At 43.4% G+C, this 27,760-nt stretch overlaps 1 protein-coding gene across 17 annotated transcripts in view; it reads left to right on the top strand.

Moving 5' to 3' along the window:
• Nucleotides 1–26,574, top strand: part of BRSK2 (BR serine/threonine kinase 2) — a 317,659-nt gene extending 291,085 nt beyond the window's left edge. For 6 of the 17 annotated variants that reach the window (XM_074918029.1, XM_074918020.1, XM_074918027.1 and 3 more), the window contains 6 exons: nucleotides 118–241; nucleotides 2,171–2,351; nucleotides 3,049–3,138; nucleotides 11,603–11,650; nucleotides 23,266–23,330; nucleotides 23,985–26,574. In XM_074918029.1, coding sequence (XP_074774130.1) covers nucleotides 118–241; nucleotides 2,171–2,351; nucleotides 3,049–3,138; nucleotides 11,603–11,650; nucleotides 23,266–23,330; nucleotides 23,985–24,452 — 976 coding nt within the window. In that variant the 3' untranslated portion in view covers nucleotides 24,453–26,574. Of the gene's footprint in view, nucleotides 1–117; nucleotides 242–2,170; nucleotides 2,352–3,048; nucleotides 3,139–11,602; nucleotides 11,651–23,265 lie in introns of all 17 variants that reach the window. The other 11 variants (XM_074918033.1, XM_074918028.1, XM_074918024.1 and 8 more) reach the window with 7 other exon arrangements.
• The last annotated feature ends 1,186 nt before the right edge of the window (nucleotides 26,575–27,760 follow it).

The raw sequence follows: 27,760 nt of genomic DNA, 5'->3' as shown, positions 1-27,760 counted from the left end.
CACATCTGGAGTGTTATTAAAACCTCCTTGTATGTTTTTTAGTATTTTTTCTAGCTGGGGTTACGTAAGAAATAGTACTCAATATTCTAAACCATCTTTTTCTTTTCACCATGTCAGGCTTGCCAAAAAATCCTGGTTCGGTAACTTCATCAACTTGGAGAAAGAAGAACAGATTTTTGTGGTCATTAAGGACAAACCACTAAGCTCCATTAAGGCTGATATTGTCCACGCTTTCCTCTCGGTAAGTCACCCCAGCTGCCTCTTGGAGGCATTGCTCACTGCTCAGTTCCAGGCCTCCCCGAGCCACACGTTACTGGGCAGGGTCTCTGCTCCTTCAAATGCATCCTCTGTGGATGTAATTTATGTTGATTCTGGCCTCCACTGGACACTGTCTGAATTTCTAACTGTAGATAATAGTCTCTAAGGTGAGAAAAGATTTCAGCCTTCCTGGCAGGGTCTCCAGGTTGTCAGTGCTTGGAATATCACTGCAGTTAGAGCACACTGCTGGTGCTGATTTGCTAATTTGTCAAACTAACAGTACAGTCACTGTCTGGGCATCAGATTGGGTCGCCTCTGCTGGGAATGCCCTCCACCACCTCAGTCAGACAAAAATCCTGGCTCACATCTGCATTCGTTACTTTAAATCTCCTTCTCAATGCTGTATGGCGGAAAGAAGGGAAATTTCTTCTGGTGACCAGAGTATCAGTTGTTGCAGATGCCATTTATTTACAATCTAAGAAAGCAGAGGGAAATTGTAATCTTTTTCCTATAGAAAGTCCTTATTCTCACTGTCTGAAACGACCAATGAAGAAAAAGTACAGTAAAGTTAATCTGAGAGATTTTTTCAGTTCAAGGTAGTTGACAACATAATTAGACGTTTTTTTCAATAGAATTAAGAGAAGGAGACTTAATTTCCTATGTTGTTTGTTGAATTGATATTGTTTTCCACAAAATACTGCACTCCTTTTTAGTCTCCATGATGCTGCAATGAATTTCTTCCAAAAACCAGCCATAACTGTACAGGCATGCAAGTGCAGTATAGTAGCATGCATCAGACACTGGTATCCAGCTGAGATTGGTTGGAAGCAGCCATGTTACTATATCCATTTCATGCATTTAGCTGTGCTTCTGGGTTTTTATTGCGCTGTAGTGTGCACTACTGTCTCTACTGGTGGTCCTGCGTGTACCCCACATGTGTGGGTTGAGGTGTGATGTAGTGATTTCTGTGCAAACTCTATGAATCATCTCTTACAGCCAACTTCAAACTTAAATGCATTATCACGGCCTGCTAAGTAAGTCCTTAACGTCAGCTTCTCAAAGGACTCATCTTAATTTTTCCTCCTAAATTAGAGGCGAGATTTCCAAGTGATTTGGTTTGGGTTTTTTTATATCTGGTCTGTTATGAAGCAATAAACAGAATACAAGTATGTTAAATTCTGGAAGGGTATGTTAAACCTTTTGGCAAGGTTACTGCTTGAAAATTAGGCAGTTATGAAATTCTACCACGGGCCTGAAGGTACACATATTGGATGATACCAGAAAGCTTCGCAGAGTTCTTTTACATATTGATAGGAGTTGTGGTTTGCATAAGTTATTTGCAGGCACACTTTCCCTGTGGATATCCCAGGCATTTGTCTAAGTGTCCACTCCATGTCCTGATGTCTGTTTGATATCACAGAATCACCAAACAGTTGAGGTTGGAAAGGACTAGAGGAAGTCTCCTGCTCAAAACAGGATAAGCTGTGAGATCAGACCAGGCTACTCAGGTGGTTTTTTTATATCCAGTCTTACATCCCACTGACTTTTATGCCCCTTCCCTTAATATCAGTTTTCACTCAGCAAAAGGCATTTCTCAAAACTAGTAGATGAGTAGGAAAAGAAAGACTGAGTGTATGAAGTTGTGCAACACGTATAAATTTATAAGCGTGCTGGGTATTCCACTGATGTTCAACCTTTAGATTTCGGTCAGTCCTGTAAGGAGCAGTGCATTCTTCTGTGGTGCCAAGCAACCTACACTCTTACTGATTTCAAAACACTGTACATTCAAGTGCAGAAGCAAATCCAGCAAATCTTACCCACTCTGGAAATGTGTATTGTTCTAAATCAAATTTTGCAATTTTATTCCCTTTGTGCTCCGGTTCTACTATTGCCTTCTACTGCCCTGTTTCAGATTCCAAGCCTCAGTCACAGTGTCATCTCACAGACAAGTTTCCGTGCAGAATACAAGTCCACAGGAGGTCCTGCTGTCTTCCAGAAGCCAGTGAAGTTCCAGGTGGACATAACATACACAGAAGGGGGAGAGGCGCAGAAGGAGAACGGGATCTATTCTGTCACTTTCACACTCTTATCAGGTAACCATGGCAAAGCTGTAAAATGGGTACAAGATGGTTTTGTCCTTGCTGATACAGAGGCCTGCCAAGAGAGCTCTGCCAGGGGAAAGAATGTAACTGTCTTGACCTCAGGGCAAAATTCAGATGGGGCAAGGAGGACATCAGGAACAAAAATGGTGTCGGTAGTGATGGAAGTGCTGGGAGGGAAATTGATTCCCAAAGAGGTGAAGCTGCCACCACCATGATTAGTGCTAAAACGGCTGCTCTCTGCATCAGATTTGAAGCATCTCCCTGTACTGTCTCATTGTTTCACTCAGAAGTCTCAGTGTCTCAGCTGGGCACTTTGAGGCCATTGATTTCTTCCCTCTGACAGAAACATGCAATCACCCTTTTCTTCTGGGTGGCTACGTGCCCACCACAGGGTTTAAACAAACAAACAAAACCCACACACACACACCTTTTTTGTCTTTACAAAAGGAGCCCAGAAGCCATCCTTCCTCCTGTTAAGTCCAGCACACCACAGTCCCTATTAACATGGGGCATGCATAATAGTTCCTCAAAGCCATGCCTTTGGCTGAAGGGCAGATACACTGTCGATGCGCTCTTGGGGACAAGACTGAAGGGAAGATGCTTGTGGTCCTTCCCCTCCAGCCTGGGTTGTGTGAGGATTCGGCTCCCACTCCTCTCACAGCCATTTGTGCCTCTTCTCTCCTCACAGGTCCAAGCCGTCGTTTTAAGAGGGTAGTAGAAACCATTCAGGCACAGTTGTTAAGCACACATGACCAGCCTTCAGTGCAGCAGTTATCAGGTAAGTGGTTTCTACTGTTGAGCACCTTGCTTCAGCAGGGACAGGAAGGTGAAGTGCCTCTCAGTACCAGGAGGCTGAGGGAGACCATCCCTCTGATTACAGCAAGAAATAAGCTCCATTCAGACAGAGCAGTAACTCCCCCACCCACCCTATTCCTCCCTCTCTCATTCCCACTCCAGTGCTCCCAGCGCATTCCCCAGTTGAACAGCTTCTGCCCACCTCCCGCCCAAAGAGCCATTTGCCCACTTCTCCATCAAAAACTGCATCATCAGTAGATCTTCCCGATTTTCTCCAGCTCCAAAATCTCCCAGAATGGGGACACGCTCTAGAAGATACCTGATTTTCAAACCCTTCAGGTATGCTTTAGAAACCTCCAACTTTAGAGAGTCCCAGAACAAAGTTGAGAGCTACTTTAAACTTAGCCATTAACAGGAGCATTTTCAGATGGTCAGAAGGTGGCTAATAGTTTCCAGTAGTATGATCAAATTCTTGGCCCAGTACTGTCGTAGCACAGTAGACTGTATACTAAGGCTCTGCAGAACTATGTTTTATCTATTTTTAAAGTAAACTTCAGTTCCTCAAGGTGGTAAAGAAAGCCTTAGGTGTGTGACCCTGTGCAATGACATAAATCTGAATCTGCAGGCAGCCTGAACTGATAATACAGAAACTGGCCTCATCCCACCATTATGTAGCAGATGTTCACTCTGAACACTAGCGGTGACACACACACACACACACACAGAAAAAAATACCAGTGTTAACTCTTCTAGCCTTTAAAAGGACAGAACAAAGAAGAAGGTGCAAATTGAAAACTTAAGGAAGTTTAGCTATTGGGAGTGCTTCAGGGAAGGAAAAATGGGGAGAAGCAGAAAGAATGTACGGTCACAGGGAAGAGATAGGAGCAAGGCAGAGAGCAGAGGCTGCAGGAAGAAGACAAAGAGGTAGGAGGAGTGGGAAGAATTTTTCCACTGTATGATGATGAAAAGATAGTAACTAAATATAATATGTAAGAGCCAAATTCTGTGCTTGACCTTTGTGTGAACAAGCCAAGACAAAAGTCGGGGAGTGAAGCTGGCATTGCATCCTGCAGTTACATCCCAGATGTCCTTGGCTCACTGCACATATGGGTTACATCCTTCTGGTCTAACAGTGTGGCTTTAACAGCTGAAGATAAAATAACTCCATCTAGAAGAGTGTATGCTTACTACATGATGGAGAAGCGTGCTCCATTCAGGAAATACTATGTTCCGCTTTGCTTTTGCCCTCCAGCACTGCCTGACCTTCTGCATGCTGGATCGCAGGGGTGCCCAGCACGTGGGTTATCTTGTTAGGAAACAGGAAAGGTGAGGATACTAGAACTATGGTTGATTCAGGTTTTTGCTGTCTGGACTTCTGAAATTAAATCAAACTCAAGAAAGCAGCCAGAATTTTCTGCCAGCCCTTCCTCTTGGGAAATGCTGGGGCCAAGTAGGAGCGAGGGGAATTAGATAGAAAAGCATCCTTTAAGTCTAGTTCATGACTTTAAGTCATGTTCATGCTGCATGAACAATGCTCAAGCATTCCTTGTTTCTTAGGGAAAGAAGTGTACCCTTATGTTCTGGTGAGGAAAAAACTGTTAAAAAAGTAAATAACGTGGTGATCTCTCTTAACTTCTTCACCCTAGTATGTGCTAGCTACCGAGGCTCTCTAGAAAGACTTGGACCCTGTTGCACACTTGCATGTGAAGCAGGATATCTCCCTAAGAAAGTCATATTATAGCAGGAATAAAACCCATTGATCTGACTAAGGCTTAGGGAGATGTTTAGGCGAACTGTGCTGTGAGAAATGTGTCTGACTTACAGTTTTGCTCTGGTTCTGGAATGAAGAAATTGTATAATAGATGCAGAATGTCTTTCTACTGCCTAAAGCTACATGAGAGCATGTCATTCTAGCAGGGAAAACCCAGCCTGATCTTTAACACCGCAGTGGAACGGATAACTCCACATGGAGCAAAACCAAAATGAATGGTCTCTTGAAACTTAAAAATGAGAATTCCCTCATCCAGAGAATTATCCAGGCAGGACAGCTCATGAGAGAGAGGGTACCTGATCAGGAATATGCAAGTCCTTGAAAAAGGGAGAAGTAATTCAACATGAAAAATTTAGGATTGAGCAGAGTACAAGGAAGGGGAGGAAAAGGGTTGTTACCAAGAAGGGACAACCTGTGCTTCACAGTAGAGGCCCTGAGGTTCATAGCCTCAGCCAGTGAGAGAGTGAGGGGAAATAAAGTGATAAAGGGACAGCAAGAGTTCACATTCAGCACCTTGCTTAGCTGGGTGGCTGTGGTTGGGAAGATGTGTGCAAGAGCTTCCTAGAAATTGGAGTTCCTCATCATTTCTCACTGGAAACGAGGCAAAGTCTTCTCTGTCTTTCTTCTCCCATATTCCCGGCCCTGAACACCTCACAGGAATGGTGGTGGTTGGACTCCTGCTGAGGTTCATGGTTTGAGGATACTCTGTAGGCAGCCCACTGCTGTAACAGAACGAGCTCACAGCTCACTTTGACTCTCCTCCTCCATGGCTCTGAGGATACCGCTGGCTCTGACCAGCAATACTGGCCCAGCACTGGAGATTTTCCTAGCTCATTGTGCACAGACATATGCTCTGTGTGGTCGTCTCCCCTGCCTTTTTGTTCAGATGCCATTAGAGGTAGGATGATGAAAACCTGTGAAAGGTGCGTGCACGTGAAGTGAGACCTGCAGAAAGGGAAGACTCAATGAACACGGTATAAAGCAGAACAGCAAGGCCTAATAAGCATATGGCACAGTCGTTCTCTCTCCTGCCCCTCTTTGATCCGTTATGCAGCATGCCAGCCCACTAAGCCGGCTTGCCTGGGTTTCAGAACACACTTTCCTCTTTCTCATTTCCTCCAGCTCACAACAGTGTTTGTAGATGTTGTGTTGCCCATGCATCTCTGTGTGTGTGTGTATGTGAGCCTGATATGTACCTGATTTAGGCAGATGTGTTTCTGTGTCACACTTGAGCACCTTAAAATCTCCCTTCCCTGTGGATATCCCTCCATTCACTTCCATTTTTCCTTCCTAAGACTGGCTGTGCTTATTTCTTCCAGCATACTCTGAAGCAGGAAACTAGCTTCCCTCCCTTACCTGAACAAGTGTGTAAATAATTGAAATCTATCCCAGAAGCTCATGTAATACTTCTAAAATCCACTGTCCAGTTGGCCAAAATTAGTGCAACATACCAGCCTTCTACCTTAATGTTTCAGGACGTTAAATCCTCTGTGGTATTAACTGTTGAGACAGTACCAGGTCTACAGACTCATGACTGGCCCAGAACAAGTAGATAGGGACTGATTTTTCTTTTTTTCTTCCCAATTAAAAAAATCATATGAAAGCCATGTACCAAAACAATATTGGAAGACACGTCTTCACGTAATGTCAGACCTGTGGAACTCCTCACTGAAGCAGGTTCTGAATGCGAGCAGCTTGCAGATGCTCATCTTCCTCTGAGTACTTCTTACTCACAGGGAGGCTGGACAACTCCCTGGAAGAGAACTCTCACGAGGATTGCTAAACAGAGAAACCGCAGCAGGCTCAGGAAATCTCTGACTTGAAAGTGGTGAGAGAGTGAGGTAGTGTTAGGAGGAAGCATTCTCTGTGCTTGGCCTGCTGTTACCTTCATGCATGTACATGTGGCTGCTGATGGAGACAGCACTGGATGGTTTGGGCCTTTGATCTGAACCAGAGTAGCTGCCCATGTGTTCTTGTTACTGGTATCACAAAATCCGTTAAGCCCAGCAAGACAGTCCCTCTGGATCAAGAGTGAGGATCGCTGTCTGTGAGAGCGGCTGGCCTTGTCTCTCATCTGTGTATGGCTCCGTCCAGGAGCTTTATACTCAGAGTCTCTACTTTGGCAATCCCTGGGCAGGACTGCCCTTTGGTGGGATAAAAGGATCTCTCTTCATCGAGGAAAATATCTCAGATTTGTGCCTTTGTTTCAGCCCAGTACTCTTGCCATTAAATCATAGTCTGTTTTCCTCCAATGCCTTTGCACAAAAGAGTAATAGAAACATCTGGTGAACAGGGACATGCAAAAGCCATCTGTGATCATTCACAGGGTATCAATTTTTATTTCCCTAATATTTTCTTGCCTCTTTGGGCTTTGGTTTTATGTGTGGGGTGCTGCATATTCTTATTTTTTCCCATTTTCCCATGTTCTGGGCAATCAGCAATACTGAAATAGCTTTTATAACTTCTTTGTAATAGGTTTTCTGTTTATTATATTTATTGGCTTTATGTCAGATTTTAACCATTGGCATCTCAAAGTTCAGAGCATCTCAGTGTTACTGCTGGAAATGCCTTTCACCAGCATAAACAAGTGTTTAGAGACCAGATCCAGCTTCAAAATAGGGCAGTGCAGATTCTTGCTCATTGTGTGTATCTCCTGTATATGCACCCAAACTCTCTTCCTGTACTGGTGTACATCTCAAAAAGCAAAACTTGTTCATGTGACTCAAAAAACTTTGTTAATAGTATTGATCTGTGAATTCTGAGTGTTCACCTTTGTGAACAAGAGCTGTAGGTTGGCTAATTTACTACAAAAAATTGGTAAGAAACTTACAGTTTCCAAATGTGCAAAGGATTTTATCACCAAGACAGAAAAGGGAGTAAGGAGCAAATGAAGTGCTTTGCAAGGTAAACTTCCAGCTGCAGACACAGAAGAGGGCTATGCAAATGCCACCTTGGAATTGGACCACAAATCAGTTGTATCCAGAGCTCATCCAGGTCCCAGGTTTATCTTGTTTCCTGCATTCTTGTATGATCCTTTACATCTCACTGCTCCTGTAGTGTCTGGGGCAATCATGGTTCCCACCTACAAAAAGTGCCATGCAATGTCTGGTTGGATTGGCAGAGCAGTTTTTTTGCTAAACGGCTTTAGTTTTATCACTAAACAGACTTCATTAAAATTAACTGAGTTGTCCTGAAATTAGGCATGGAGAAAAAAGTCCAAGCTCTCCAGAGTTTTGCTAGGAGAACAGTGAATTTCAGATAAGCACCCAAACACCGGGGAGTTCGAATCTAAATGATAACTGCCTCGGACCGGAGGAACTGGTGGGTCTCTTGACATCATTTCCCTTAATGGAAATGTTTACTGGGGGCTATGAGCATCTGGCAGGAGATGCTTAGTGCTTTCTGGCACCTAGCCCTAGGTTTGGAGATCTCAGAGGAGCAGCTGTTTGGGTAAGATTTTCTGGGCTGGGACGAGTCTTAGTCTCAGAGATACCAGAAGCATCACAAACCAGGCAGCTTGATGGTGAAATTTGTGTAGGATAGAAACACAGAAATCAAAGAAAAAAGAAAATCGGGGAAGAAGATTCAGCAGAACACTAGTGTTTCTTTAATGGACTGAGAGCTTGGTTAGCCTTTTGAAGGAAGGTCTTATTTTAACCAAAGCATTTGCCATCTGTTAATGAACTGAACTGAGTGTCATTTATGGAAGAGTCCTGGTCAAATCCAGAGCATGAGTGACTGCCAGCAACCTCTATGAAATAAGGAATTGCCTTATCATCAGAAGGATTGAGATCTGACACTGCCACTATGCTTTAATTAAAAAGTTAAACAGCACACATTAAAAATGCAGTTACATGACCCATCAACACTTCTCAGACAGCTGAAGGCCTTTGGACCCTGGCTTTATTCACCTCACATCACACCTGGATCCCACAGTCACTGGGTTATGGATTATTATCCACGAGCTGAAGCTGACTGCCAAGAATCTAAGGCTTTCTAATTAGAATGAAAATTCTATTTTAAAATGAGGAAATATTTTATCATACAGAGAATTTATTGAAGCAGATGTTACAATATGATGGAAATGAAAGAAGTGTTAAAGTGATTATTATAACAGGGAAGCTGAAGGCATATTAACAGTGTTAGTCTTTCAAGCGATGCTGTATGAGCTACTGTTCCTGGTGCACTCATGTTTGCTGTGCCTTAGGAATGGGGGAAAAACAACCTGATGATATCTTGGAAAGACATTAATAATAAAAATAAATTCCTGTGCAGTTTCTGGGACTGGCCATGGCAATATAGAGAATGCACATTTTAGTTTATAGAAAGACAAATCAGAGGTTTTATTAGTGTTACTTTGATATTCTTCCATGGTCTTACATTTCAAAAAAGGGTTTGTGTTTATTCCTATCCATCAAAACAAATTCTATAACCTGCAAATTTAGGTTTTTTAGGAACAAAATGGAGTACAGAGCCCAAGATGTTATGCTGTCAAAAAGCCTCTGTTACAATCCTTTTTTCCTGCTGTAGATCTGACAGTTTGTGTTCTAATCACGCGATTACTGTACGTAGTAGACCTGTTACCCAGCTTTAAATGAAATACTAAAAAGAGCTATGCTGACTGCAAGCGACTTAGAAAAAAGACAGTATTCTGAAGTAATAAGGAGACGTTATTTTTAATTTGTTAAAAATAACACGGAAACAGAAATACCAATTTTGGGAGATTCTTGGTAAACCAGCCACAATGTTTACCTACTCTGACATTATGCAAATACTACCTTTTTTGTTTCCAGACTGCTAGTTACTGTGTGGCCAGTCACTCTGGATACACTTGAGGGGAAAATTCCAGGTGTTGGAGGTGGGAACCAGAAACAATCTTTCAGTCATATTTGAGACTTTCCTTGCTCTTATGTGTTTTTTCAAAGCAAAAGTTCTGCTAATTATTGGGTGAATGCTCTGAGCTCTACCACTACAGATCTGTTTTACGCTGCTTTACAACAAGGTGTAGTTGACTCAGAGGGGGCTAGACAGGAACCACTGAAAGGCATAAGACAGCAAACTTCTCCAAGTTATTAAAGAAAAAAAAAATTATACAAACTCCTGACTGTGACTTCTGGTCATTGGCTCAGTCAGCAGCTGTAGACACTTCCTAAACTTGTTAGACATCTTCAGGGAGAAATGTATTTTGGGAGCTTAATCTGCCTTCACTCAGTCAGCCTAGCCAAAGAATTTCAAAGGCAGGTAAACTTGTGGCCTCTGCACCTCTGATCCCTTGTTCCAGTTCTTGAATCCTCTGTTCTCCTTCACCTCCTTCCTTTTCCTCCTTTCTCTCAGTCTTGTGCCTTTCTGAGAAACCTTCCATGGGTATCATGTCCCACTGACCTCTGCCAGCCCGCCTCCGACCTCAGGATGGAGAGCATGTAACTGCGGCGTAGATGCTTTGACCAGTGTCACTGGACCAAGCACTTGCCCTCTCTACTCCAGGCTTTCCCAGATGATCTGTGCAGCACAGGCCTGCCTGCATCAGAAAAAAATACATATCTATGCTCTTCTAGCATGGATTGAGCTTACCCAGGCATATCCAGCACCCCTTCCTCCTTTTCTCAGTATTTAAGAGGAGGAATGCTGAGAAATCATCCTCCCTCTCTCCTGCAGACTTTTCAGCAGATAGGGAGCAGTTAGAGCTTCCTAGCAGTTAGGGATTTTCAGCATATGTGTGCATGTTTCCAAGAAGCCTGTTTCTTGAATACCCAAGTGTTCACTGAGCAGCCAGGCAGGCAAGAGGAGATCTGAGACTGAACTGAATGCTTTAACTGTTAGCCACTTGCTCAACATCAAGAGCTCCACAGTGCCCAGCACTCATGGATGCAATGATTTAGATCCCAAATGCAAGGGAATCCTGGCTGACAGCAGCAGATCTGCCTTGCCAGCAGGTTCCACATGGAAGTGTCCAGCTGGACTGGTCCTTTCAGCTTTAAAGCAGACATGTAAAGCTCCTTCTGCTTATTGCACCTGAGTAAGAAGCACTCAGAGGCTGTGGCAGTGGGAGCTATACACAAGTGGACAGTAATGTCTTACGGCCAGATTCTGCCACCCTTTCCAGAAGTAATTCTATTGTCTGCGAATAGTGGCGTTGAAAGCAAAGAGGAGCAAGAGAGTAAATGTGAGTGAGAGGCAGGGTCATGTTGAGAACTTGGACGTTATCCTTTGGGGTCTAAAAGATGTTTTTGAGCTGTGTTTTGAGCCTTCCCATTCCACGTCCAGTAGCACAGTGCTGCATTTCCTCCCCCTCTCCAGGTTTTTTGATGTACATAGGTGGCTGGGCATTTGCAGGTTGTTGCAGGCTAACTTGCAAATCTGGCCAGGTGAAGCAATTTTAGTTTGCTAAGGTGGTGGCAGAGTATTTCCCACATCTCATAAATGCCTGTGTAGCTGTGATGAAGAGGTGGGTGGAAGCAGCGAGGCCGAAGCAGCGCCCACTCTCAGTCCCAGGGCCCGGTTTGCACTGGCGTACACTGGGTGGCAGAATTTGGCCTGGGTTGTGTAAAGACCAAGCTGTGTATATGTTTCCTGCTTCAGGTAATAATGTGCTAAGTTACTACTTTATGCACAGAGGTATGGAAACCTTTTTTTATGTTTTTCCCTCCCTCCCTCCTCTTTCCGTTCTATGATCCAGACACCACTAACTGTATGGAGTTGATGACTGGCAGACTTTCCAAATGTGGTAAGAACTTCCTTCCCTTCTGCCTTTTCTCCTTCCCCAGCCCCTGCTGAGCAACATAATAATGCGCCGTCCTGTCCCTTCACCTGTTCCCCTTCCCTACCCCTGCTCTCCCACGCTCTTTTCAAGACTGCCCACCCTGTAACAGCCCACTATGTCTTTCACTTACCTGGTGGACACAAGCATTTACCCCTTATTCTGTTCCTCCCCATCCATGCACAGGTGCACAGGCTCCACCACCGCTTTGCCCTTCATAGCACAAGTGTGTGGTGTTGCACTTGAGATTCCCTCGCTCACTGTAACCCAGGCCAGTGATTTTCTTTTTCTTTCCTGGTTTTTTTTTTTTCTTCTTTTGTTTACTTGCTGCCTTTGATTCATGATTCTTCGGTCCCTTTTCTGCAGTGAAGCGGAATGCTGCCCTGCTAGCTGCTGTCTCCATTGGTTTCCTGCTATTTATTGAGACAGGAGTGCTATGTTATTTAATTCCATTTTGCATCCACTCCCTTCTTCCCCATATATCCTTGGGGTAAGACCCTTTTAAATCTTCCATAAAACACGCTGCATATTATCCGTCAGACACTTAGCCAGTGTAAACTGTCATAGTTCCATTCTGGTCTTGGGGAAGGACCTGGTGTTTCTAGCTGGAGGAGTAGTGAACCAACTGGAGATTCTGAATTGTGCTAGGAATGAGAAAAAAAAAAGTTTCCTGCAAAACTTGCAGCTCAACTTGCTTGGAGTTCCATGAATTTTGGTTAACTTGTTCCTTGCCTTCCCTCCCCCTATCCACACATGGACTGTATTCTTTCTTTCATTACCTGTGTCCCTGCTGACTGCTCTGAATACAATGGTGGAAATACCCAAATACCATAAGAGAGGTTTTTGTCTTATTACTTATATCTTGTACAGAAAGGTTCTGTACAAGAGAACTTTGTTCTCTTTAGATTTCCATTCTGGTATCTAGGTTGAATTCAGAGATCTCTGTCAAAGGGAACACAAGCTGTTGAGGAAGTGATCACTGAGCTAGTACCGCTCTCCAGCTGGACCTGTGACTCCTGCGTCATCTCTTTGTAAACTGAGGAAAGTTGTTCTGGAGTTGGTTTAGAGTCTGTAGCAGCGAAGGAAAGTTGTCGTGGTGGAGACAATATTAGGTTTATGCGTGTGTGACTGAGGCAGAATTTGGCCTGTTTCCTGTATTTCAGATGATCTCTTTCCCTTAAGTTGCAGCTCTGCTAGTGGGAGTTTTTCCTTTGCTCCAAAAGGAGTTAATTTGATTTCTTATTTGAGTTTCCTGGGTTATACCATTTCTGCTCTCCTCATGAAGATTCATTTAAGTTGTAGGCAGACCTCCAGCTTCTTCTTGAAGGCATCAGACAGCAAATCCCTCTTCTCCCTCAAGCCTCTGTTTCTTGCCTGGATCTGGCATTCATATCATACAAAAATATTGAAATGCTGATTCTACTGATTGCTTGCAAATTAATTTGAGATATACAGATAACCAGGCAGTACTCTGCGTTCTCTAGACAGAGAGCATTACTGCTCCCTCCCAGTGCAGGCGGGCTCTCCAGCTGTCACAGTGTCAACATCAGTCCAACAAGGGACAAAGAGGACAAGGTGAAGGCCATCAGGGAGACTATTTTCTGACAGCTACAGCACGGGCAGAACACATATATATATCCAGAGAAAAGAAAGGATGGGTTATAGGGATTTAATGGAGCTGCTTCCTTTAAATCACATTCCTGTTGGTGTGCTCACACACAACAGAAACAGTGGTGACTGCACCACGCTGAACTCCACCCTCCTATAGGAGTGAAAAGCTATTTTGTGTGCAGGAGAGCTCACCCACAATTTAGACTGGGAAGTGAAAGGGAATGATGCCAGCATTTAGCCTATTACTGGCAAACTCTCCTCCATGACTTTGAGGACAGGGAACCCCCTGTGAAGTTGAGACAATGTTCATTAGTAATAACGACTAGTGTAAGAAAAACTATACTGTGTGGGGATTTTGACCTCATCATTGTTCTGTATTCTGAGAGTGAGCACAGGGGGTCATTTTTGCAGGAGTTAACACTGGAGCAGAAAGAGCTAATCATATGCATTATACCCAGCTCAGCCATGTGAAAGCTCTGGTGGAAATGAGGAATATCTTTTCACCTGCTATAAACCACTGAATGTTGTAAATAACAGCAAGGCAAATTTATTTAGTCCTTTAACTGTTATCTCACCTTATGCTAGCAGTGGTCATCAATCTGAGAAGTGATTTTGCATATAGCCATTGGCACTGAAAAACAAGTTAATGTTGAACAGCAGAGGTATGTCATAGGAGCTGCCAATATTCAAATGACGTAACAGCTGCTGTATCAACCCTACCTGTGCATACTAGAAAACTGCTGCCAACTTTTAATATTTCACAACAGAAGAAAATAATTTGGCTCATAATAAAGTTGAAACGCACGTTGGAGTAGAATATTTTATGGTTCCACCCATTTCAGCAGGGGAATGGGCATTTCTATTGTCAGAAAGATGTAACTGGTTTTCATGAAGTCTTTCAAATCTGTTCATAAGATTAAATTTACCTTGTAAAAATGAAGATCTCTACATCTAAAATTCAGCTGTAACCTGAAAACTGCCTATAGGAGTAATGCCTTCCGACTTAGCTGATCTATTCCTTGTGTGTATTCAGAGCCAAATCAGTTTAGTGACAAATAAGCTTTACCACTTTATGTGCTGCCATTAAGCCTTATAAAATCAACACAGCCATAAAAGAACAAGCTGGATTCTCTTTCTTTTGAGGCAGGTTTGAGAGAACTGTTTACTACCATCTAATCTGGTATTTATGTCTAGCTCACTGAAGAATAGGTTGTATAATTGACAATGAGGTTCTAATAGGTTCTGCAGAGTCTTTACATTAAAAAAAAAAAATCAAGGTAATAGACAGACTGGAAAGCCTTCCAGCTTCAACCACAAAGCTGGGAATTAGAAAGAAGTATCATTGTATATTGAGCAGTTTGGATCTGGAGCCATTGATATACACCACACAGAACCCACGATAGTCCTTGTTCAGAAATGAGTCTGTCTTTACTAACTTTAATGACTTTAAGTCCTTTAAATAGTGAGTTGAGGATTTCTTTGGGTGGTTGACTCAGTAGTAAATGTGGTGTATAGCCTTTGATAGCTCCTCTTCCCAGACATCCCCATTTTTTTGGAGTCCTTAGGAAGTATGTTTCACCAGGGTGCTGGCTGCTGGCAGAAGGCTCTGAAAAGCCTCCCTTATTCCTGACTTTACCTTCAGAGAAACACCAGGGAACCTGTAAACTTTCCAGTCTCCACACTGTAGCTGTGTGGGGCTGAATTTTTATTTCCAAGTAAGGCACTCTTTGCTTGTTGTTTTCCATTCCTCATGACTCTCAGGAAAGTCTGCAGTTACATCAGTGGCACTTTCATGGAACTGGGTGATGATAAGAGGAGGAAACGGTTAGTATATATATAACTAGTGCAGCTCCAGTCAAATCATGCTGTCGTGTTAGGCAGTGCACAAACATACGTTCCTGCAGGGTCTTAGACCATAACCCTGTGACAACAGGCTGGCCAGAAGACCCCGTGTTTATTCTTAAATGTCCTGTGTTGCTGCTTACAATTCAAAACATTGATTCCTGGCACCAGAATTAAACAAAAGCTTAGTGGATCCTTGGCTTGCTGTACTAGTGGCTATCACCAAAATGATCTGATCAAAGCAGAAGCACAGCAAATCCACTTGCCTTTCATATCTTTCCAGTACATCTCACTCAAATCTCTTGCTTCCAGTGTTCAGGACTTGACATAGCTTCTTATTCAGAGCTATCTGACCTTGTCCCCCATGGCCAGTCATCCTCTGTGCACACAGAGCAACTACACTGCAGTAAAGGCTTCTCATCGTAGCTCCTTGCAACCAGTTTGATTCGTACAGACACCAGCCCGTGTCAATAGCATCCCAAGCTGCTTGAGAAATTGGGAGACATTTTGTATTTTAAAGCTGGTTATATCACATTTGGGTGGCAACTGCAGCATGTAGCTCTGTGAGTGCTAATTTAGAGACTGTTGGTGTTACTAGCACCAGCCAATGTCTGGATTTGGTGCTCTTGGAAGGGATCCTGATCCATACTGACATTAAATAGAGTAATCCTACCTCTCACAGAGGACGTTTGATGGAAGAAGAGGTTGGTGGTTTGCATTCATAAAGTCATAACTGGTGGCATAAACACTGATGCTGAAACCTGCAGAAAAACACATATGCTGCCCTCCCAGCTGAAAGGTTCTTTACACCACTGTTACACTGTGAGGTAGTCAGAACAGTATTTTTTTAATTAGCATTTCTGAAAAATGTGCTGGCTACTGGTCTTTCTGAGCATGGCCGATTCTTCTGTTTAAATTGTGACCCAAATGAGAGATAAAAGGAAGAAGACCACATGATCACATATTCATTCATAATGGGTGGATCACGATAAGTAAGAAAAGTCAGATTTTCCAAAGAGTTCAAGCCAGGATTCCCAGTTATCCTTGCCCATTCTACTAGCATCCTTTGCTGTCCAGATGGATGGCTGACTCCTCCCACACTGTAGTCATATCTCTTCATTCTAGTGTTGTGTTGGGCAGATATTTCTTCTCCAATTCATGACTCATGTTTTGGCACTGTAGAAGAAGGTAGCAACAAAAATGGCAACTTGGCACTGAAGATGAATCCAGATGTATTGAACTACTTGGTACATGTCAGATCCTGTTTTGACAGCTATGGCTAGATTTTCACTGTCCAATACAGGATCTTTTCCTCTTTCTCTGTAATAATATCTAATAGAAAACATGGATACCTCTCTCTTAATTAAGCTCACAGTACTTTATTTATGGCAGGCAGTGCTTCAGGATGTGAATATATGTGAATATTTGCTTGCAAATGTAGCTATTAAGCTACTTTTGAGATGGCCTCCCCAGAAGATTAAATCGTATTTTGAAGGGATTGATTCAGAGGAAATGAGGAGGCAACATTTCACCAGCATACAGAGGTCATTTCTCTCCTTAGGAACAGGTCAGAGAACTTAAAACCTCTAAGATCATAACTGAACATCCATCTGGCAGGAAGAGACAAAATCATATATGCCAATACATTTCTGACATTTTTACAGACAAAAAATTGGAATAAAGCAGCACAAGTCTCTAAGAGAACAGGTAGCAGCAATACTATCATCTGTGTGGCTTTACAAGTGTAAGTCTCAGCTTTGCCTCTCAGCACACACCTTGTGCAGGCAGATCCTTGTAAAAGGATGGGCAGATACAAGGAATTCTTGGGCTGAGTCCTTTTTCAGCCAGTTTGCCAGAACAGCGTGAATTCACAACAGAATCTCTTCAGTCCACCAGTATCCTTGCCTGCTCTTTCAGTGCCACCAGCTGTCCAAACAAATGTATGATTCCCTCCTCTCCATCATCATGACTCCTTTTTTGAATGTTATGTGGTGGTGCTGGATTGGCCAGAGCTATTCATCAGTGATGGACATGTTTGTTTTCTGATTAATTACTCAGAAGGTAGCAGCAAGGAAATATGCCTCATCTGTTTGAGTCTTTGCTGCCTGTGTTCACCATTCGCTAACTCATTACCCAAGAGCTGCCTGTCTCAGTTATATTGTCTGTGACAGGACAAGCTGAACGGGATCTCAGCTTCTCTGTGCATGTATGAGAAAGAAAATGTGCAAGACAGAGGCAGCATGGCCGTCTGGATGCATCTGGCTATTCACAGATACCAGGCCACCCTCCTGCAGAGGAGACGGGATGTTTTAGGGGAGTAAGAACAAGGATGGGTTTATTTAAATATTGGGTTGGTTGTTCAGATCTGCGCAGGTGTGTAGCGATTGATGGTCCCCACCTTCTGCTGGTAGCACAGACACCTGTGCTAACTATGTGGGATAATCTGAGCAGTTCCTACCAGCAGTCTGTTTGTACAAACACTGTTTACAGCTGGCATTTTTACTGACAGAGTCTGAGAACTCTGGAAAATAATCTCTGTTGTTAACTTTGGAATTCACCTTTCCCAGTTGCAATTCAGCTGTCCTGCTAAGAAACTGGAGTTGTTCTGTGGACTGTCTGTCTCCATTTTCTAGTTCTAAACTGAAATGAAATCAAAACAGCTGTCCCATCATGTAACTAACTGGGGAAGAAAATAAATGGGAAAACTTGTTCTGGTCAATCTGTTGTGACAGTTTATAAATCCAGTAAAAACCACATCCACGTCTCTTGAAATGGTTTCCTGACTATGTTTTTAGACAAGTACCCATCCTGGGATTTCTGCAGTTTCTTCAGCTCACTTCAAGTGGGCTAGGATGGGTTCAGAGACTAGAAGGAAGTTCTGTGTGATGGCCTCCAGCAAGACACATTGCAATGGCCTTTCTGTCACCCTTTTCCAATCGAGAGGGAAGCCTCATACATCCATTATAGGAGCAAAAAATTCTTTCTGTAGCTTTCTTCAGTAGTCGGTGCGCTCGTTAAGGCATCTCTCTGATTTGTATTTGTACTAGACTAGGGGCTCTTTAGTCTGGAGAAAGACCCCTACATGATATTACAACTAAACAAAGAGGAATAGGCCTGTTATCTTTCTGTCATCCCTGTCACTGCATATACTCTTGGAGTGGGTTCTGTATTTTAAGTCTTTTATTTTCGAAGGCAGAAGAGACTCTGCCAAAAGAAACCAAGAAAACAGGCAAAAAATTCCTAGTCTTAACAAAGAGGGCTAGAACTCTGTCAAAGTAGCAAAATGGGTTTGAAAGGGACTGGATTATCACCCATCAAGAATGTTTCAATGCTTTGTATGAAAGGAGTTGGATTTTTGTTACATTATTCACATGAATCCACAGCTGCCATTGAAATACAGAGCAGGCTAGGGATGAAAAAGTAAAAGGGTAAAGAGAAAGGAGTGGATATAAGAAGAAAACCTCCGTAGCAGAGGCAGGCAGAAGACAGCCAGAAAGGATGTGAAAATAACAAGGGAAGGAACATGGGGAGTCAGGTCCACAGAGGTTTCCAGTGGAGACCTATCTTTTCCCATTCACTTTCTCCCAAAGCCTAAGCTAAAAAATGTGGAAACCCAAAATTTCTCGGGCTTTGCAGAAAGGAAGGGCAGAGGATAATCCCACAGATGGCATATTGGTCTTGGGCAACTTTGTGTTCAGCACCACAAGGAAAAATACATAGACTTGAGAGAGATGGCTACACAGGACAATGAAGTGCCTCGCTCAGGGTTTGCTTCCATTAAGTCAATAGGAATGTTGCTATTTGCTTCAATGAAAAGAGGACCAAGTCCTTATCTGACTGTCTTAAAATGTTACAAAACATCCAGCTCTAATCAGTGTCTGAAGCCTCCAGGCTTGTCCTGAAACTGCTTGTTCACCAGTTCCTGTTGTTTTTCATGGAGGACTCTGAGGATCTTTGCAAGGTCAGGGCAGAGTTTTTGCAAGGTCAGAACAGGGTCTTTGCAAGGTACATCCTTTCGTGGTGTCCCTTCTGGTGTCTGGAGTGAATCACCTCATTTCCTCTTTCTGCTTTTACCTGGGTGCTCCACTTCCACTTTGATTCTCAAACCTGTGATGCCGCTGGGGCTAGGTCAATGTCAGACAGACTTATCAAGAACAGCAGGTGAAATACTGAGGACTGTGAGGATTGATAAAGCCACCTGCCCAGCTTCCTTTTACATTTTTGTGTCTGTCTCCAGCCCTGTTTCTTCCTTTTGGTGCCTGTTGTATTCAAATGCATTCACAGTTCTGACTTCTTTTTGTGATATTTGACTGTGGCAGTGCTGCACACAGGTGCCACAAAGCAGTGCCTTCTCCATAAATATACTTCTCTAGCATCCCTTCAAGACATGACCCTTTCATGAGCTTCAGTGCTTGTTTTCAAACTCATTCCCCTTCCCCGTCTTGCAGCATACAGCTCCTTGGTCTAACTCAAAAATGCACATACCCATCTCCTCCTGACAGATGTAAACCTAATGCTCTGAACCTCCCCTCCTGCCTCTGATCCTTCTCATAGTTTCTCACCCTTGCTACCCTTCACGCCTTCTTTGCTCTGTGTTGATGAACATTTTCTCTCAAGGGGAAAGAAGACCTTAGTTACAGATGCATGAAACACCAGGGAAGTTTTGAAGAATCAGTGAGCCAAACCTTCATCCCTCTGCAGAGGAAATGGGATGTCACCTCACTTTCTGAAATAAGACAGGCAGCCTTTTGAGGCCCCCAGATGGACTTACAGGTGTAAGAGCCTATGACACATTTTGCACTGAATGCTAGGAGTGGAAGACTGCTGAAAAAGCTATTCTAATCCATCATCACCTGCATTTTCAAGTCTTGTTTTACTGGATGTATAAGCCCAAAGGGAACTGAGAACTAAGAGGAGCAACACCACGCACCATTTTCATGCTTCCAGCATAGGTTTACTTATCTCCAGAGAAGAATGTGAGGACCAATATCTGGACCAGCCCAAGAGGGGGCTAACAACCTGTCATGTAGACAACATCAGTGCGTGGTGTAGGATCAGTTCTTTCTTCACAGCAGGACAGGAGAGCGTTGGACAGGAGAGCGTTATTACCTAGTGTTTAACGACAAGTCCAGATACTACAAAAGGCAAAGGAAGGAAAGGGTTAGTGAAATGGCCTATTTTATTTTTCAGTAGCTCTCTTTAAACATCCCTAAGCATTTCTTACCTCCCATTAAAATTTTACCTGAAAATGCTGATTGCAAGGAATCCAGTAGTGATACAGGCAAAGAAAAGCAGACTGTTAAATACTTTTGCTGCAATAAATCTCCAGGCACTTGAAAGCCAGTAGGGCATGGTGAGGAGAAAGGGTGGATGAAACAGGGGCTGCATATTTTAATAGGATGATTAAAAATCCTGTGTCAGGACACAGAAAATACAAGATATATAATTTTAAAAATGTTTTATCTCCATTCTTGCAAGTTGTACTTTTGTCTACTGTTCCTGTCTACGTGAAAACAAAAAACTTCCCCGATTCCTGCAGAGCCCTGCTTACTCTGCCCTCTTCTTTCCCTCTAAGCTTGTTGAATAAACTGCTCAGCTGAATAACTAGAGTTATTCCCCTTCCCTTTTCTCCCAACCTAGCAGTCTTTCCCTCTCCAGCATTTTTTTCAGTGCTCTTTTTCATTCTCTCTGCTGACTCCATTTGCTTATGAAGATGAGGGGTCCAAAGCCACATAAGAACCAGATCTGCCCACAGTCCTGCATTCAAGGCTGAGTGTTTGCTTTCTTTTTTTCTTTCTTTCCATTGAAAAAGCATATCCACCTAAAAGAAGTAGAAATGAGTCTGAGCAGAGCATGCACCCACAAACCTAAAACAGGTTTAGGGAGGTTTAGGGAAATCTCTGAAATACAAGTCATAGATGTGAAACAGATACCCCTTTCCAAAGTATTTGCATGCATGTGGAAGGAAGCAGGTGGAGCTCATGGAAGCCTGACCCCAAAATGACCGAGAGTTTGATAGCCCTTCTCTTCTGAACCAGAAATTGAAATACGTGCTTTTTGTCTGGGCCCAGCACTAAGGCTTCAGTCAGTCAGGTGAATGATGCCTTCCCAGAAACTAACAGCCATTTGCTTGTGGCATTGGTGTAACTGAATGCACAGGCAGAACCCGGGCCAGCAGTAAGTCAACCACAAAGCAGCAAGTAGAGGAAGACAAGGAATGAATTAGATTAATAAGACTTGAGATCCTTCACTGTATATGCCAGCCATTTGATTTTTCATAATGCCTGTTAACATGCAGAGGAGAGCAGCAACTGCCTGGTTAGCACGGGGCAGGGAAAAAAAGACTAACACATTCAGTTTTACAGGGCACAAATACTGTGTATTTCCTCTTCCTTTGTAGAAGAGCAGTTGATGTCTGTCTAGCATTTTCCATTAGAGAATAAGAAAGCACTCAACAAGCTCTTCAGACAAGCTACCGTGCACAGAAAGTAACTGCCTGCTGTAGTAACTGGTTTGCTCATGTTTGTAATGACACTGAAGGGAAATAAAATATGACCAAGCCGCCAGTGTCCACCCGCTGTGGATAAACGGCAACCTCTACTATGAAGAAACCCCTTTGCTCCCGACTGAATGTTCCCATCTTGGGGACGAAAGGTTCCACTCTTCACAGCATACCACTGCATTGGAAGGCAGATACAAGGAGCCCGCTTCCTTCTGGGAGCTGGAGAATGAAATTACTTAGGTGGGATATAAATGATTTGAATTTGTTAGAACAGTGGAGCCAACAGTCCCAATATTGTAAAAAGCATCATGAGGTGTTGATGATCACAAAAGGCATCACCTCCATAGTGTATGTTAGATAAAAACCATCTTCACTATCCATGTTCAGAGATTTTAGTGTGATGCCTTCTATGTCTGATCAGGATTAACCTCTCAGTCCAAGAAAATTAAAAGGGACTAGAAATGCCCCAAAAAGGCTACCTTTCCAGTAGCAGCCAGTCTCTTTCCCTCAGTAGCACCACAGAGCTTTTCCTGGGGTATGGCCTTCCACACATCCCGTGGCACAGGACTAGATGAGCAGCATGCAGCCCCGCTGCCTGGAGGTGCAAATGGCACAAAAGGTTGTGTTCACGTGCACGGTGCCCAACCCATGGTAATACTGCAACCTGCGCTAGTGGCTGGCTAATGAGATACCTGTTCTGCTAGCACGCAACCCTACACCCCTCTCTGGCTCCTAACTCCACTGGAGTGAATGTCTGTTGTGGAGGCTGTATTGTAGAGAGAACATAAATTTAGGACAGTGAGGAGGTAGTTCCTGACCCCGCTAGGTTCCAGAAATAGCTGCACAACAGCCTGCTTCCACAATGCATTCAGCATCTTCATTTCCAGGTACCTGTTGTAAGAAGGATCTGAAGGTGCTCAGAAGCTTGCAAGTACAAGCCACAAACCACCCGTGCAGGCGGCAACGCTCGTGTCAGCCATAGCTCATTTTTCAAATGCTGTTTCCCTTGGAGCACTCAGGTGCTTGAGGCTTAGCGACTGAAAGGCAAGCAAGGAGATAACCAGAAAGAAATAAAATGAAAGACAAGAAAGTCTAATGCCCGGCGTAGGCAGAGAGCTTAGCAAGGCTGCACAGCAAAGCGTCAGTTGGTGACCACACGCAAATACCCCGTGTTTGTAACAGCAGCTGTAAGATGGGATTTGCCTGTATCCAGCATGACGTTCACTGACGGTTCCGTGCGGAGTGGCCAAGTGACTCCCACTCATAGACTGAAGTATTTTCACTGCACGGTACCGTGCCCTCCTGCTAGGTGAGACACAGCAGTGCTCCCCCACTCAGGAGAAATCTAGGACCTTCCCCAGAGGTACTTTATGCTCCCAGCCTCTTTATTTCTGTAGGTCTCCCATCCTAAACACTCTTCCTCTTCCTGCTCATTGTCTTCATCCCCCACACACCCCCACGCACGTGGCTCTGGATCTCCTCATCATGTTCTTCTCGTTAAAAACCCCATTGTTCATTTGTTTGTTTGTTCTCTCTCTTTCTCTCCTCTTTTTCTCTCTCTTTCCCTCTTGTTTTTTTTTTTCCTTTCTTTCTTTCTTTTTTTGTCTCCTCTGTTTTGTGTACCCAGGCAGCCCATTGAGTAACTTCTTTGACGTAATTAAACAACTTTTTTCAGACGAGAAGAACGGGCAGGTGAGCCATCCCCCCGGCACGCCAACCAAGCATAGCGCAAACAGCAAGCGGAGCGATTCCGGTTCTAATGACTATGGGTCTAGAGGAGACAATAAGTACCCTGCTGGCAAAGACAAGGCAAAGATGGTCTCATCAGTCGGCCTACAAGACCAACCTTAAATAAACACATAAAAAATTAAATAACTTAGGAAAAAAAAAAAACAAAAAAGCAAGAAAGAATGAAAGAATATTCCTTAGCAAGCTAGCCTCTAAACTAGAAGGATGTATATACCTTGCCACAACAGTACAAAACTGTCTATAGACAAATTTTGTATGAAGGAATGACTGTATATATATACATATATATATTTATATATGATATATAATATATATCTCAGAAACAAACACAAAAACAAATGAATGAAAGAATGAAAAGAAAGAAAAGAAAAGGTAGCACAGATGACAAACCCAGTTCACCAGATCTTGGGTTGTGTTTTTTTCGATTGTTTTTTTTTTTCCTCCCTTTTTTTGAATGTTTTGCTTTTTTTCTCCTTCCTGATTTTTTGGGTTTTTTATTATTATTATTATTTTTTGTTTTCTTTTGTTTTGTTTCTTGTTCTGTTCATGCTCTCTCTGTGTTTCTGACGACACCACTTGTTTCCGCTCTGCTACCAGGAATTATCCCGAAAAGTTAACATGTCAGCCACGGCTTCACCTTCTGTGCTCTGCGGACACTTGTTGACGGAAGGCAACCGATGTAGACTGTCCAAGGACCAGTCCTGTTTGAGGTTCCCAGCCTCCCCTCTCCCTTCAGGAAGTGGGTTTCTCCCCCACTTCTCCCCAGACACCTCCCCAATGCACGCCTTTTTTTTTTTTTTTTTTTTTTTTTTTTTCTTCCTCTTTTTCTTTTTTGGTGCTCCACAAGAGAGATCTGCTCAGTTATGGGATTGCAGAGTCTGGGCTGAAAGGAGGTTGCACATTGTTGGAGTGAAACCTTTACCCTTGGCAACTTCTGTCCGCGCAGGTGAACTCAGCCCGGAGGGGGAGGGTGCGGGGAAGGAGACGGGTGTAGCGGGAGCGCAGTGGTCCATGAATCCAGAGCGCGTTCTCATCAGAAACCAGCCAGGAGCAACTCAAAACTAAGCGTTGAACCAAGACAATATTGGGGAGCTTCATCCACAGGATTTTCTTAACCTTCTTTTTCTCCCCGCCACCTTTTCCTTTTGTTTTGCCCCCTTTTTTATATATACATGTATATATGTGTGTATATTTATGTGCAAATATACATACATACATACATATATATACAAAACAATTGAGTTTTTTTATACTGTATCATTTTGCTTTTTGACCTGCTGGAAGGGGAAAGGAGTAAACTTAGGAGGGAGAGGGGGTTCAATGAATAAACACATACAAACAAAACATTAAAACTTAGGGAAAAGGCAACTTCTGGTAGCAAAGAAGAGGGACAAGACTCTGCCAAGGACTGTCTCTCCCGCCACCAGGCACAGTTGCCGCTGCTGCTACTGCTGCTCCTCCTTCGACACCTTCCTCCCCACCTGTCAACTCCCTGCCACCGTGCCACCGCGCTGGGACCTTCTTCGACCAGCTGGACCCTCCACCACACCCTGCATTTAGAGGCAATTGTTGTGTTGCTAGTGCTGCATTGATATCAGTATTATTATTTCTTTTAAGTTACCAGTTTCATTTGTTGGCTTGGGTGATTTTTTTCTAAAAAAAAAAAAAAAAAAGAAAGAAAAAAAAAAGAAGACGAAGAGGAGGAAGAAAAGAGACTTATCTTGGGTTTTATTTACTGTGTGTGTGTGTGTGCAAATCACTGGCACTTAGTTCATCAGAGCAAGACAAGGTGGAGTCAGGGCAATGGGAGACTTAATCACAAAGCTACTGTAAACTTTAAAAATTACTGCAAGATATTTTTATAAAGTTTTTGTTTTGTTTTGTTTTGTTTTGAAGGGGAGGAGGGTGGGATTGGGTGGATGGGGACTTTTTTTTTTGTGTTTCAGTTTTAGGTCTTGGTTATTTATATATACATATATATATATTTAAAAAAATAAGCTGTTAGATATATCTTCTGTTTAATAACTGTGTAGAGGCAACATTGATTCTTATTTATTTTGGGGAGGAGGGGGAAAAAGGACACAGAAACCCTGTAAGTGTTCATCTTGTGACTTTGAGAAAGAAGAATCGCCGCCTTTTTTCCTCCTCCTCAAGAGTTATGTGACCAAGTGTAACTTATTCTGGCCCAAGCTCAAAGGTTAAACAAACAAACAAAAAAAACCAACGTGGTTTTACGCGTGGAAGACAAAACACAGTGAGAAGTACTTCTTGACTGAGATTTTAAGAATGTAGGCTTAGCATTAGTGTTCAGCTCTTTTATGACCTTCGATTGCTGCTCGTTGGGTTCCTATGGGTGTATGTTGTATCGCAAAATTATTTTTTTTTAATGATAATGTTGGATGAGTTCTTTTTTGTTGTTGTTGTCGTTGTTGGTTTTTTTAATCATTTTTCCCCTTCTTGGACCAGTTTTACTTGTACATAGGTTTGAAGATTAAAAAGAATTTTTAAAGACACAACTGGGGCAAAGACCTTTGACTTCTGCCCCATTTCCCCATTCCCCCAAATGGGAGGGATTTATTTTATTTTATTGTTTTATTTATTTATTTATTTATTTTCCCTATTCTTAAACTTTTCTCTCTCGTATTGCTGTGTGCATGTCAGACACCAGGGGGTGATGGCTGGGGAGGGGGGGAGGCAAGGGTGCAGGAGAGGGGGGCAGTTTTAATTGCATGACATTGCTGTAAATTAGTCTCTTTTGCTTTCGTTGTCTTTCCTGCCTCCGCCCTCTCTCTACTTCTCCTCCGAGCTCCCCTCCCATCACCCCCATCCTTCTTTTCCCTCTTTTCTCTTCCCTTGTGTATAGATTTTGATGCTTCTGTTACATTGTACCTCTACAAAAGGCTGGGATTTCAATACAAAATAATAATAATAATTTAAAAATACCTATATCAGCAAAACCCATGTGGTACAAGCAGGAAGGGGATTACTTACACAAGATATAAGAATAAATGAAAGCAATACCTCTTGTTATCCTTCCTATTTTGTACTTTGAAGACACACACGCGCGCACACACACATATACAGACACAAACTGACATTATTTAATGGTTTAAAATGGACAAAAAAATCTGATGTATCCCTTGTTAAATAACTGTGAGCAACTTTAGTTCAAAAACCAATAAATTCATTCAGTAAAGATACTAGCTGGTGAGTGTCCTGTTTATATCCATGAAAACAAACTCCTGGCCAGGGCCAGGCCCCACCGGTGCGGCGTCAGGGCTTTCGATGACAGAGGAGCCGAAGATGGCGGCAGCACGGCAGCGGCCGCCCGGGCACGGGACCGACAGCGTCTCTGCGGAGCACTGAGCTCCCCCGCGCTCCACCCTCGCAGCACGGGCAGAGGGCAAGGACGGCTCGACCCCACGGGCCTGGCTTCCCACAGTAACGCGTTGAAAAAGGTGAATCCCAATGACAGAGCGATCCCACCCCCCCTAGGCCTGATCTGGATGGAAACCGCTGTACCAAAAGCTGCTGCTTCATGTGACCATTCGTACCTCCAACCTGAGCGTCTCGCCTCGCTTCCTGATTTAGCATAGGAAGGATTTCTCCACCCTCCCTGCCTGAAATATTCTGTCACACTCATTTGGAAAAGCTTTTCAGGTATGTCCCTGGCTTTCGCTAGGCTGGGCTGGGCTGGGGGCGTTTCTGGTGGCTCGGGTGGCTGCCAGCTTGTCTCCCCTCTCTCCCTGCGGGGGGTTCACCCCTCCTGGATGTGTAACTCTCCCGGGTCACCCGGACAGCGGGGCCCGTCACCTCCTGGGCTCAGGGGTGATTTGCAGAAATCAGACTGTACAACTCAGGGAGTTACACAGCAGGGATGTTTACTCAGGCACCGGGGTGCAAGCGGATTTCTCCCCAAAGCTTGCACACCCACAGCACATTTCACCAGAAACTTATTAAGTGTGGATACACATGTTCGCTGGATTACATAACACAAACACATGCGTAAGTGAGGCTGGGTTATCTCTAGAGGCTGGTGTCAGCAGTTTATGTTCTCTCTGCACCCGTGCGTTGCCTCCTGGTGGGCATCTCGGGGGGGCCTGTTGGAGGAAGGCTCACAGTCCTCCTCACCTTGTACTTTTCCCCGGAGCATGTGTAGATTCTCGTAGCCAGTTTCTTGAATAACAAGAGTGTTTCCTGTTTACTCATTCTATCTTATCTAAAAGTACCATTTCTACCATCCATATAAGACTATCTTATTCATTACTAAGATCAAACTCGTTAGGACACATCTGCTTTCCATGGACAAGAAACATTTTTGCCGAACACAGTAATTCTTGGTGAGTTTCCACAGAAACCCGCTCTGTTTTGAT

Source organism: Athene noctua, chromosome 14 (assembly GCF_965140245.1).
Source record: "Athene noctua chromosome 14, bAthNoc1.hap1.1, whole genome shotgun sequence".
NCBI classification, from domain to species: domain Eukaryota; kingdom Metazoa; phylum Chordata; class Aves; order Strigiformes; family Strigidae; genus Athene; species Athene noctua.
This window is presented reverse-complemented; position numbering and strand designations above follow the sequence as displayed.